This window comes from Corvus kubaryi, unplaced genomic scaffold (assembly GCF_017639235.1).
Source record: "Corvus kubaryi isolate FWS band 111438036 unplaced genomic scaffold, C.kubaryi_AGA036_p1.0 split1-131, whole genome shotgun sequence".
NCBI classification, from domain to species: Eukaryota; Metazoa; Chordata; class Aves; order Passeriformes; family Corvidae; genus Corvus; species Corvus kubaryi.
The window spans coordinates 30,228,771-30,240,894 of record NW_024582073.1 but is presented as its reverse complement, the minus strand read 5'-3'; the positions used below and the strand labels follow the sequence as shown (position 1 = coordinate 30,240,894).

At 68.8% G+C, this 12,124-nt stretch overlaps 3 protein-coding genes across 3 annotated transcripts in view; 1 reads left to right on the top strand and 2 right to left on the bottom strand.

Moving 5' to 3' along the window:
* The window catches only part of LOC121676761 (alpha-internexin-like), a 1,693-nt gene extending 623 nt beyond the window's left edge, over window positions 1-1,070 (top strand). The window contains exons 2-3 of the mRNA XM_042053692.1: window positions 467-591; window positions 655-1,070. Coding sequence (XP_041909626.1) covers window positions 467-591; window positions 655-706 — 177 coding nt within the window. The 3' untranslated portion in view covers window positions 707-1,070. The remainder of the gene's footprint in view (window positions 1-466; window positions 592-654) is intronic.
* Window positions 1,071-1,713: 643 nt separating this feature from the next.
* IL12B (interleukin 12B) lies at window positions 1,714-5,135 on the bottom strand. The gene is made up of 7 exons (XM_042053549.1): window positions 3,853-5,135; window positions 3,621-3,690; window positions 3,046-3,267; window positions 2,732-2,840; window positions 2,467-2,648; window positions 2,219-2,367; window positions 1,714-1,973 (listed from the first exon to the last, which is right to left on the bottom strand). The coding sequence occupies exons 2-7, from the start codon at window positions 3,688-3,690 to the stop codon at window positions 1,833-1,835; spliced, it is 873 nt and encodes a 290-aa protein (XP_041909483.1). The 5' UTR covers window positions 3,853-5,135; the 3' UTR covers window positions 1,714-1,832.
* A 93-nt stretch (window positions 5,136-5,228) lies between these two features.
* Window positions 5,229-11,490, bottom strand: DQX1 (DEAQ-box RNA dependent ATPase 1). Its single transcript, XM_042053548.1, has 11 exons — window positions 10,641-11,490; window positions 9,313-9,506; window positions 8,744-9,119; window positions 8,276-8,512; window positions 7,974-8,073; window positions 7,681-7,836; window positions 7,322-7,513; window positions 7,105-7,230; window positions 6,149-6,339; window positions 5,876-6,066; window positions 5,229-5,797 (listed from the first exon to the last, which is right to left on the bottom strand). Exons 1-11 carry the CDS (start codon window positions 10,920-10,922, stop codon window positions 5,611-5,613), a joined length of 2,232 nt encoding a protein of 743 aa, XP_041909482.1. The 5' UTR covers window positions 10,923-11,490; the 3' UTR covers window positions 5,229-5,610.
* Window positions 11,491-12,124: the final 634 nt, after the last annotated feature.

The window sequence follows — 12,124 nt, the reverse complement described above, 5'->3', positions numbered from 1 at the left end:
AGGGGAGGAGGGGAATGGGGAGGGGCGGGGGTCAGGGGTCCGGATGGGGCTGGGGGGCCCCGGGAGGGAGCGGGAGCGGGCGCGGGATGGGATGGGGGAGTTCAGGTGGGACTGGGATGTGGGGTTTGTGTGGGGCGGGGGACCGGGTGTCCCTGTGGGTGGGTGTCGGTGCGGGGTTGGGGATCCCGCGGGTCCGTGTGGGGCGGGGATCTGCCCGGGGATCCGTGCGGGGCGGGGGGCGGTGCGGAGTTCCAGGGGTCCGTGCGAGCGGAGGTCGGGCCAGGGGTGCCGGGACTCCGTGTAGGTGGGGTTCGGGGCGGGGGTCGGACCGGGGGTCTGTGGGCGGGGGTCCGAGCGGGGCTCCCTGTGGGGAGGATGTCGGGCCGGGGGTCCCTGTGTGCGGGGGCCCTGCCGGGGATCCCGGGGGTCGCCCCGCGGCCCCGCCGCTGCTGACGGCCCGGCTCAGGAGCGGGTGGCGGAGCTGGAGCGGGAGATCGGAGCGGCGGAGGCGGAGATGGCCCGGTGCCTGCGGGAGTACCCGGCTCTGCTGCGGCTGCGGATGGCGCTGGAGGCGGAGATCGCCGCGTACCGGTACGCGAGGGGGGCGCGGGGGGCGCGGGAGGCGAGGGGCTTAGCCCGGCCCTTCTTTTCCAGGGAGATGCTGGAGAGCGAGGAGCTGCGCCTGGGCGGCCTGGCCCCGCCGTGACCCGACCCCTGGAGTCCCGGTCCCATCACTGGACCCCGGCCCTACCGTTACCACTGGACCCCCGGTCCCGGGACCGGATCTCCAGCCCCACCACCGGACCCCGGTTCCTCCGCCGGACCCCAGACCCCCGACTCCTGCGCCCCGGGCCATGGCTCCCTGGCACCCTCTGGACCTCTCTGGACTCACGGAACCCCGGTCCTTCTGTCCCCACGTTCCACGGGTCCCCCGGACTTCTGCGTGCCCGCCTGCCCCGGGACCCCCGGGAGGGCAGCGCCCGTGGGGACACACACTCACCAGCCTCTCCGGGGTGGGGGTCCCGGCCCAGACCCGTGCGGAAGCACCTCAATAAAGCCCCGTGGCATCACCCGGAGCTGGCCCGTCTCGGGGGGGAAAGGGGGGGCGGGGAGCACCCCTGGCTGTGCTCCAGGGGTCTGTGGTGGGGCAGGGGCGTGGGGGGCTCTGTGGGAAGGGGGCTCATGGAGGGGTGTGGGTTCTCTCCTGCGTGGTGCAGCCCCTCACCCCCGAGCTGGGCACGCCACGGGGACAGAGAGGGGGGAACATTGTGGGGTACAGCCACACTTTCAGTGGGAGCTGAGCCCCCCAGTGGTGGCAATTGGTCCCGGATCCCACCCCCCACTGTGACCGGCGCTCTTGGGGTCAGGATGGGATTCTGCTCCCTGGGATGTGGGGACAGGGGGTTGCCCCCAAGACTTGCTCGCTGGGTGCTGCCCCTGTGTCTGGGGACGTTGTCCCACCACAGTCCCCAGAAAGGAGGCGGAGCTGGGAGGGTTTTTCGAGGATTAGGGAAGTCCAGTGAACCCATGTGTAGCTGGGCAGGGCTGTGGGGACCCTCTATCCCGCCTGTCCCCAAGCTGGGCTGGAGCACGGGTGGAGCCTGTCCCAGCCACGCAGATGGACCGAGTCTTGTGCCAGCTGGGAGCCCCTCGGGGAGCTGTGGGTGCCCAGCACCTCCCTTCCCACACAGACACTGACCAGGGTTTGTGGTAGCAAAGCTGATCCCAGCGTTTTAATAGGGGGAAAAAAAGCCTTTTTTGAGCTGTAAAGGGAGGGGGGTTCTGGGGAAAGGAGGTGCCCGTTTGTAGGGTCAGCACCCTCGAAGCCGGTGTTACTGGGGTGCACTGAGGTCCATCCAGGCGCTCCAGGGGCTCCAGGCCGGGGGAGTGTAGGGGTCCCGGCAGCTGATGCGCACCCGCCGCACGCCCGCCTGCACCGGCGTCTCCTCTGCACCCTCCATGAACTGCTCAACCTGCAAAGGGGGCAGGGCACGGTCTAGGGAGACCCTCGGGGAGGGGGGCACCAGCAGCCGCTGACCTGGGCAGCACTGGGGAGAGCAGGGGTGACAATTCACCATCCCAAGAAGGAAAGCAGCGGAGTGAGGAGGGACTGTGGCTGAGCATCTTCCCAGGCACAGGGAAGAGTCAGGGATGGGGCAGGGTGGGCACAGGGCAGGGTGGGGACATGGGGTAGCCTGTGCAGGGAGCCTGCTGTTACCTGGGTGCCGTTGTGGAGCTCATACTGCAGATGGTAGAGCAGCACAAAGTAGGACTTGGGGAGCGGCCAGGAGGCCGGGGGGGCCCAGGCCAGGTGGAGCTGCTCCCCCCGCTGCTGCAGGGTCAGCTCCTGGGGTGGGTCAGGACGCACTGTGGGCAGAGGGGGCTCAGAACAGGGGCTGAGACCCTCCCTGGAGCCCCCAGTACCTCTTGGGCACCCCCACCCTGCTGCTCCTGCCCTGAGCTCACCAATGTCACGGAGGAAGAAGTGCCTGGAGAGGTTGAGGTAGGAGGTGTCCGAGAGCCCCTCCAGGTGCAGCTGGAGCAGGTGCAGCTCCTCTCCGAAGGGGCAGAACAAGGGGTCTGCCAGACTGGTGTTGAACTGGCCATGGTTACTGGCCACTGGCATCCATGGCCCCACGGAGCCGTCGCTGTGGGGAGGGAGGTGTGAGCAGGTCTTAGGGGCAGGTGGCCGTGCGGCTGGGGTAGGTTTGGGGGGTCCTGGGGCACCCACCTGCGTGTGAGACGGGCACGGAAGACAGCAGAGGGGGGCCCGGGCCAGGAGCAGTGGAAGGAGCCGTTGTAGGACTCAGCCTGGCAGGACACATTGATCTCCTCCTCGCCTGAGGGGGCCGAGGGGTGACTGGTCAGGGGCTGCATGGGGCTGGGAGTGATACCCCCTCCCTGCATGGCACTGGTGAGGCTTCCCCCCGCCACCCAGCCCTGCCTGGTGCAGCCCCACGGGCTGGGCACAAATATCTCCCGGTGCTCAGCCCTCCACCCCTGCACCCCATCACCCCTGGCTGCCCCAGCCATGCCCCTCTGTACCGGTGCCGCTGACCACCACGTAGGTGGTGTCCAGCAGGACAGAGCCGGCCCAGCAGCTGTAGTTGCCCGTGGCTGGCAGGTCCAAGCTGAGGATGGTGAGGCTCTGGCCCTCGGGCACCAGTTCGGCCATGGGCTCCTGGTCTCCATTCAGTGTCCAGTAGATGTGCTGCTCTGAAGTGTCACATCGTAGCACCACGTCCTGGTTCAGCTTCCCCACCTGGACTGGAGGTGAGAGGCAGAGCCTGTGGTCAGACATGGGCTGTGGTGGGGGCAGATTGTCCCCCACACCCCCATGGGGCTGGGTGGCCCTTGGCCTCACAACCATCCTGTCCCACAGTCCTCGCCCTGCTCCTGCGCTCCACGTCCATCCCCACACTCCCTCACCCCATACCCACCCCACATCACCCTCATGCCCATCCTCCAATCTCCCAGCAGAGCTGTCCCAACATGTATCAGAGGGATGTGGGTTTGGGATGCCTCCCACTCCCTCCGGTTCCTCTGCAGTCCCTGCAGCTCCCCCAGCTGGGGGGGTCCCCCCTCCAAGGCCTCCCCTGTGCCCCGGGGGCAGCACTCACACTTTGGGGGGAAGGCAGTCAGGGGTTCCGCAGGCACGAGGCACAGCACCAGTACCACCAGCACCAGCATCTGGAAGGGGAAGGGGAGGGAAAGGGCAGTCCCAGCTGGACATAACCCAGGAGAGGGGCACAGCCAGTGGGGCCAGCCAGGGCAGAGCCCCCAGCTCTGGGAGCAGCACCCCTGAAGCAGAATCCCCCTCGAGACCCCCCAACCCTCCCGGTCTGTGCCTACCTCTGGCGTGTCACTCCTGCAGGCTCAGAAGGGCCGGGGGCTGTGGTCTTATATGGGCTGGACTCCATGGGGCCACCCCAAGGTGCAGCCACAGCAGCATCACAGTTCTCAGAACAGGAGAATGAGACCCACGCTCAGTCCACCACTGCCCCCCCCCCCCCACCCAGCCCTGGGACTCACCGCTGGTACTTCCCAGGGCAGGGGGCACCGGACACCCCTGCCCTGCCCTTAAATGCCAGAGGATGGGTCACCATGGGAACAGCCAGGCAAGGGACAGTGCTGGGCACCTGGGATGGTGTCGGGGTTCTGGGCGGTCCCAGCTCTCCCCTGCTGAGCCCTGGCACCACCTGAGGGTCTGCACATCACCGTGTGCTGCACAGAGCCCCCGCAGTGCCCTGCTACAGGGTGGGGGAGACCAGCGAGGTCTCTCAGCACCTGTCCTGGGGGTCTGGAGAGGGGCAGCTCAGGGCTGGCCCCCTCTGGATGGGCTGCAGTGAGTCCCCGAGGAGAGGGGAGTGTTTCCACAGAGGCTCGGGGTGATGCCCCGGGTTGTCTCACCCCTTCCCTCCCCTCCTCGGGCCACTGCATGTCCCATGGGACGCTGTGCAGAGATGAGGACCTAGGGACAGAGATCATCATGGTCACCAGCTGTCCCTTTGCCACCCCACCGATGTCAGCCCATGTTGAGGACACACAGCAGATCCCGCCCCAGCAGGGGAGTGCTGTACCCTTTCACGTACTTTCTGGAGTTTCTAGAAAGCAAAGGGGAAGTGGGGTCTGTGGGAGGCTGGGGGAGCCCAGTCCTCACCTTTTGAGGCCATAAGGGGGCAGTGGGACATCCGGGCCCCTCCCTGAGCAGAATGAAGCCTCTGTGTGGGCTGCGGGGAGGGGAGGGAGAGCCAGAACCCCCAGGCTTCCAGGCAGCAGCTCAGCCCTTGGGTGTAGCACTGCAGGGAACCCCGACGGGGGTGGGAGGGATGGGGCACCTTGCCCGGGGGCGCACCCATATCCTGTCCTGTCTGGGGGAAGCAGACGCTGATGGCAGGTTCTGGGGGCCCCTCGCCAACCACAGCTTCCCCTTGGCTTCTGCAGAAGAACCACAACCACAGAGGGGAAGCCCTGATGCAAAGGCCAGAGATCCCAGCCTGGCACCCGAAACAAGGGTGGGAGGGCAGTGAGGCCTCACAGACAGAAACCGCCCTTGGGAAACAGGAGGAGCAGGGATAGACCCCACCCTGGCTGGACCCCTCTGTGGTGATGTCCCTCGGCAGGATGGACCCCACCCTGGCTGGACCCCTCTGTGGCGATGTCCCTCGGCAGGATGGACCCCACCCTAGCTGGACCCCTCGCTGCAGTCATGGACACAAAGCCAGGAGTAAAGGTCACAAAACTTTATACAGGAGGGACCCCTGTGTGGCCCCTCGGCCGGGGGTGCAGGGGGAGTGGGACAGGCGATGCCTCCAGCCCTGCAGCACCCCCGGGAAAGATGGGGTGAAGGAGCCCAGTGGGGAGGGCTCACACAACTCCCCCGGCTGGGGCCAGAGCTCCCCAATCCACGCTCTGAGGTGCCGGGGTTGTCCCACAGCCGCTGGCCCACGACTGACCGCAGCGCAGCGCTGAGGCAGTGCCCGCGCCTCCCTGGGACCTGGGACAGCCCCTGCAGCCGCACAGCCTCCCTGGGGCCTCCCCGTGGCTCCCCTGTCCCCAGGGTCACGGCCAAGCCCAGGCAGCCCCGCCGCGGGGCTCCGCTGCTCCGGCTCACTGCAGGACGCACACGTCCCCCTGCTCGTCCTCATGTCCGGCCGCCTCTGCCAGCGACTCCGGCTCTGCCGGCGCATCCTCTGCTGCCACCACCACCACCTTCTCCCGCAGCTCCATCAGCAGGTCCCGGCCCTCGCTGGGCGGCAGGTTGCTCAGGTAGTACTGGGGGGCCAACTCCACCAGCCTGTGGGGACAGCGGGGGGTCAGCCGGCTACAGGGAGCCCCTGTAAGGACCTGTCCTTCCCCGTCCCCAAGCCCTCACATTTGGGGCTGGATCTCCGAGACCACGCGCAGGCAGTTGTCCTGAGAGATGGTGAACTCGTGGTAGAGCACCCAGGGGGGCAGGCGGCGTGGGGGTGGCCGCAGCAGGTACCCGCAGGCGGGGGCCAGGTGGGCCACGTGCTTGTGCGTCAGCATCACGTAATTGCCGGAGCCGTCGATATCTCGGGCGACCTGGGAGCGACCAGGAGGGAGTGGGGTGGTTGGCACACCCCCCACAGCTCCCCCATAACTCCCCTCAGCCTCCTGGGCCCACCTTGAGGAAGTACCCGGAGATGAGGGCCCGCTGGATGTTGAGGGCGTTGGCGTCGGAGCCGAAGGCGGGTGGCGAGACCGGGAGCTCGATGCGGCGCATGACCTCGAGCAGCTCGGCGCGCACGGTGCCCGCCAGGCGCAGAGCCTCGGCGCACACCCCGTGCTTCCGGCACCAGCCCTCGTCCCCGGCGTCTGCAGGAGGGACAGTGGCATCAGCACCACGGGGATGGCACAGTGAGGGCAGTGATGTGGGCACAGGGATGGGATAGAGGGGTCAGTGCCATGGGGCAGGGATGGGATAGCGGGGTCAGCGATGTGGGGACAAGGATGGGATAGTGGGGTCAGTGACATGGGAATGAGGATGGCACAGGGGGGGTCACTGACATGGGGAAGGGACAGTGGGGTCACCGACACGGGGATGGGAATGGCACAGTGGGGTCAATGGTATGGGGACAGAGATGGGACAGTGGAGTCACGGACGTGGGCACAGAGATAGGACAGTGGGATTAGTGACATGGGGACAGGGATGGGACAGTAGGGTCAGTGACGTGGGCAGGGGACAGCGGGATCAGTGATGTGGGGATGGGGTAGCAGAGTGGGGTCAGTGATGTGGGGACAGGACAGTGGTGCTATGGGGATGGGGACAGGTGAGCAGAGACCTCGCTGGGTTGGGGGCTTGGAGGCCACAGAAGCACTGCTGCTCCCCCTGTCTCTGACCCCTTCACACAGTGGTGACAGGGATCGAGCAGAGGGCACAGCCCCCAGGCTAGAACTGGGACCCCCCAGAACCTCCCCCAGGCAGGCTGGGCACTGGGATGGGGTCAGGAATGTAGCTCCAGGGCAGGGGACACATGAGGGGGTCTGGGATACTGGGAGGAGCAGGGGATACAGGAGACACACAGGAGTCTGTGGGATGCCCACAGGGCTGCAAGCCCCCCAGCCCCCGTCCATGCTCACGCTGCTGGAAGGCATTGAAGATGTTGATGAGGGTGAAGTGGTCCCCACTGGGGTGCAGCAGCGCCCGCCGGCGCAGTGCCACGGCCTCCTCCAGGTGCGTGGACAGGGGCACGAAGCAGGGGGACGCTGCGGGTGGGCAGTGGGGGTCACTGTGTGCCCCCAGCACCTCCCTGGCAGTGCTGGCTCCTGAGGGCCCCCCAAGCCCCCCACACGGTACCTGTGAGCATGGCGGCCAGGCTGACCATCTCCTCCACGCAGTCGAACTCGCAGGAGGCAATGAGGGCCTTGGCCAGCTGCGGGTCCAGTGGGAACTCCGACATGATGATCCCCACCTCTGACAGATTCCCATCGTCATCCAGGGCTGCCAGGTAGTCCAGGTCCTCCAGTGCTTGCATCAGCGACTCGGGGGCTGGGGTGGGACATCAGGCAGCTTCGCCCACCCTGTCCTGCACCTGCCAGGCCTGCAGTCCCTCTCCAGAGACCACCCAGGCCGCGGTGATGGCCACAGATATGGCTGCCCCGTCGTGTCCCTCTGCTCCAGCCCCTCACGCCACGCCTGGCCCCAAGGGGCTCTACCTGGACGGTCAAGGAAGTCACACTGGCCCATGTCGGCGATGTCCAGGCGCTTCAGCAGCAGCACGAGGCGGCTCAGGCTGGTCTCGCTGACGTGGGGCGCGGGGCTGGGGGGCAGGCGCTGCTCAAAGGCCTCCGAGTACAGGCGCAGGCAGGTGCCTGCAGGAGAGGGGCCATGAGGTGGGACAGGGCAATGGCACAGGCAGGTGGGGACAGGTGCTGGGCCAGTGGCTGCCAGCGGTCCCGGTGGGGTGGCACAACAGCCCCGAGGGGGGACACTGCAGCACAGGTCTCACCTGGGGGGCTGCCAGCTGCTCGCTGCATGCGTGACTCGGCCTGGCTCCGGCTGATGGGCCGCAGCACCTGGGACTCAGCACGGATGCGAGGGTTGTACACCTACGGGAGGCTGTGAGGGGGACACCGCAGGGGACCCCTGCCATTCCCCAAGGCCCCTCACCTGCCAGCGCAAGGCCACCGCTGCCACCTCCCCCGGGGCAGACCCCTCCTCCCAGCCTGGAACACCACGGCAGGGAGGATCCCACAGCCCACTGCACCCCAGAGCAGAGCCAGACCCCCACCCGTGCCCTGTCCCACTCACGCTGCGCAGCTCCAGCCCTGAGTCGATGACGAAGCGCACGGTGCCCAGCGAGAAGGACGAGTCCCCGAGCCAGTGGGTGACAATGACGCGCCGCTCCCGGCTCTCCTCGGGTGTCTCGTAGAGTCGCTGCGTGGCCCGGCCCACGCCGGGGTGCAGCGGCAGCACCAGCAGCGGGCCCAGCGCCGGGCTCAGCGCCACGGCCTCTGTCTGGATGGCAGCGCAGCACTCGGAGATCTCCTGGGCAAGCACAGGGGGCGCAGGTGACACCCACTGACACCCGCAGTGTCCCCATCCCTAGCTCAGGGTGCTGCGCCGTGCCCCGTGCCCACCTCCCAGCGCCCACGGCCCCTCTGCAAAGGAGCCGCAGCTCCCCCAGTTTAACCCCAGCTGCCCCTGCCATCCTCAGCGCTCCCCAGTGAGAGGAGGGACACCCCAAACCTCCCCTGTCCTGTTCCCCCCTCAGCCCACCTGCTCGCTGGCCAGGAAGATGAGGACGTGGCCGGGCTCCTGGCGCCGGTGGATGTCCAGCACGGCCTGGCAAGCGGCGGCCACGTGCCCGTGGGCCGATGGCTCCCGGTAGACCAGCTGCGGCGGGGAGCTGTGCCCCGGGACCCGCACCACGGGGGGGTCCCCACAGAAGGCACGCAGCCGCGGCTCCAGGGCGGGCGAGGTGACCACCACGAGCCGCAGGGCCGGGCGCTGGCGCAGCACGTCCTTGAGCAGCCCCAGCAGCGCGTCCGTGGGCACCGTGCGCTCCTGCGCCTCGTCCACCACCACCACCCCGTACTGCCGCAGCAGCGGGTCCGACGTCATCTCCCGCAGCAGCATCTCATCCGAGCAGAACCTGCCACGGCCCCACCCCATCAGCACGGACCCCTGGCTGGGGGGAACGCCTCACACCCTCCCCACAGCAGCCCCCTCCCCACAGCAGCCTGCGCCGCTTTCCAGCGAGGCCAGGCTGGATTAAGGGATTACGCGGAGCTCAGTGGGATTAGGGCGCTGTGCTCCCGGCGCGGGCCCCGCCGTCCCTCCCGTACCTGAGGATGGTGTCAGCGGTGCAGCAGTCCTCGTGGGGCACACAGTAGCCCACCTCGTGGCCCAGGTTCAGGTCCATCTCGTCGGCCACACGCAGCGAGAGGCTGAGGGCGGCCAGGCTATGGGGCTGGGTGCAGGCCACCAGCCCGTGGGTGAACTGCATGGACAGGGCGTACTCGGCGCACCACTGTGGGATCTGTGGGACAGGGCGCGGGTCAGCGTGGCCCCAGGACTGTCCCCTCCCCGCTGCACCCCTCCAAAGGGCACAGGGACCTTCCTCAGGGATCTGGCTGCAGGATCTCTGGGGCCAGGGGCTGTTCAGAGGCACACACAGCCCAAGCAGGATCTTCCCTCCCCACTCCTGTCACCTTGGAGCTCCACAGACTGTAACAGGAGCTCCATGGCCCCACACCCGCAGCTTCCTGCCCCGGTACGGGACACCACGGCCCTGATCTCACATTAGGGACACGGGACAATGGCCTGGGAAACCCCAGAGAGAGACAGGGAAGGGCTCACCAGGGAGCAGCTGCTGGCCAAGCGCCTGGCCAGGTGGTGTGGGACAGTGCCAAGGCCACATGGATGTCCCTTGGGCACCAGGGACCTGAGTCCTGCTTCCTCCTGTCACCTCTGAGCCCCCCACAAGTGGTGCCTGTGTCTCAGCGCCCCAGCGCCCTGCAGGGACTGCAGGCACGGTGCTGCACCCAAAAACACCAGCCCTGGGGCCCGCACAGGGGCTTTATTCCCGAAATCCGGCAGCGCCAGCCAAGCCCAGAAACTCAGCAGGTCACACCCAGGGAGGTGATTTGGTTGAGCACCTCGAACCCAAGGCCAACACCCCGATAGCCTGCGGTGGGTGACCCAGCCCAATCCGGCCCTGCAGCAGCCACAGCTGCGCCACCGCTTGCCGCAATCCCTTCCCCGGTCAAAGTCTGCCAGGTGCCGTTCCCGAGTGTCACCAGCAACTGCGTCCAACTCCCCAGGGCGGCCGGGAGGGCTCTGGCACCCCAGCCCTGCCACTGCCCCTGCACCAGGCCCAGCTCCGGGAGCGGCCGTTCCCCCCTCCCTCTGCCACCTCCCGTGCCAGCTGCTCCCGTGGCACCGCTTCCCGACTCGTGCTGCGGCTTCGCCCGGAGCCCAGTGCCGGCCCTGGCACGTCCCCGTGCCCGCCCTTCCCGGTGCCCGCCCACCCCGCCGGGCTCAGTGCAGCGTTCCCGGGGGGCCCGGCACCCCCTCCGTGTGTGTCGCACGGCTCAGGCGCTGCCGTGGGGTCCGGGAGGATCCACATGCAGCCCCCGGTAGAGCCGGGCATTCCAGCTACCCTTGCCCTCACCTGCGTGCTCTTGCCGGTGCCGGGGGGTCCGGACACCAGGACGATGCCGCTGCTGCCCTCCAGGTGCTCCATGAAGCTGTACTTGGTGGTCCAGACCGGCAGCTCCCGGCGCTGTCGCAGCAGCTCGTAGTAGCGGGAGGAGAAGGGCAGCCCATCGTAGGGGTTCACCTCCAGGTCGCCGTCGCAGTCCAGGGACGGGTCTTCATCCTCCTCCTCCTCCTCCAGCGCGGAGCCGGGGCCGCTGGGCCCGGGCAGGGGGCCCGGGGCCCCGGAGCCGGCCATGGCGGGGACACCGGAGCTGCGAGGGCGGGCGGGGGTGGAGCGGGACCGGCGCTGACCCACCCTCGCCTACGTCCCGGGAAGGAGCCCGGTGCAGCCCAGTGCCACGTCCCGTCCCGCGGGGTGCGGGGACCCGCGGGTACCAGGGACGGGCGCGGGATGCGGGCGGAGGGGCACGGACAGGTGTGGAGGGGTGACACGGCCGGGAACACCAGGAACAGAGCCGGCGTATGGGGGACCGGGAGAACGGGCAGGGAACCGGCGGGCGGGCAGGGAACCGGAGAAAGGGGATGGATCACCGGGAGAGCCCCGCAGGATCGAGCGGAGTGCGGGGACCCGACAGCGCTGTGCGTGCGGACCGGACCGAGGCGGGGTACAGGGGTTGCGGGGCAGGGCGGACACCTCGGGAGGGCCGGTCCCGAACGGGATGGGCCGGACCGGGTCGGCGGAACACCTGTACGGGACGGTCCGGACCGGGCACCTGAGCACCGGCACCGGGCCGGACCTCAGCGGAGCGGAGCGGGCGGGTCAGGGGCGGGTCCCCCGCACCCTCCCGGGCCGCGGGCCCGGTTCCGGCCCCGGTTCCGGTTCCGGTCCCGCCGCTCACCTGCGCGCGCCACCGCGGGCCCTGCCTGGGGACACGGTCACGTGACCCGCGCGCCGTCACGTGCCCCGCCCGCGGCAGCCAATCAGCGCCCGCGCCGGGCGGGGCCCGGATGTGGCGGCGGGACGGGAGCGGACGGTCCCCGCCGGGACCCCCCGGCAGCGATCCCGGCTCCGGCCGCAGCCCCGCCCTGCCCCATGCTCTCCGCTGCCAGCTCCGGTGTGCGGCTCCGAGCCGGGCGCGGCTGCAGTCCGAGCCCGACCGCAGCCCCTATCGGGACGGGGCTTTCCGGTACCGGACATCTCGGTGCTGGTGCGGGGCATCCTGTACTGGATCTGGGCATCCCGGTGCGGGGCCGGGAGTCCCGGAGCCGTGCATCCTGTACCGGCGCATCCCGTAGCAGTGCCGGGCATCCCCATGCGGGACATCCTGTACTGCTGTCGGGTGTACTGGAGCCGGGCATCCCGTAACGGTGTCGGTCCTTCCGTACCGGAGCATCTCGTAATGGTGCTGGTCATACTGGTGCTGGGCATCCTGCTGCCGGAGCGGCGCACCCCGTACCAGCACTGGGCGTACCGTGGCCGGACATCCCGATGCCGGA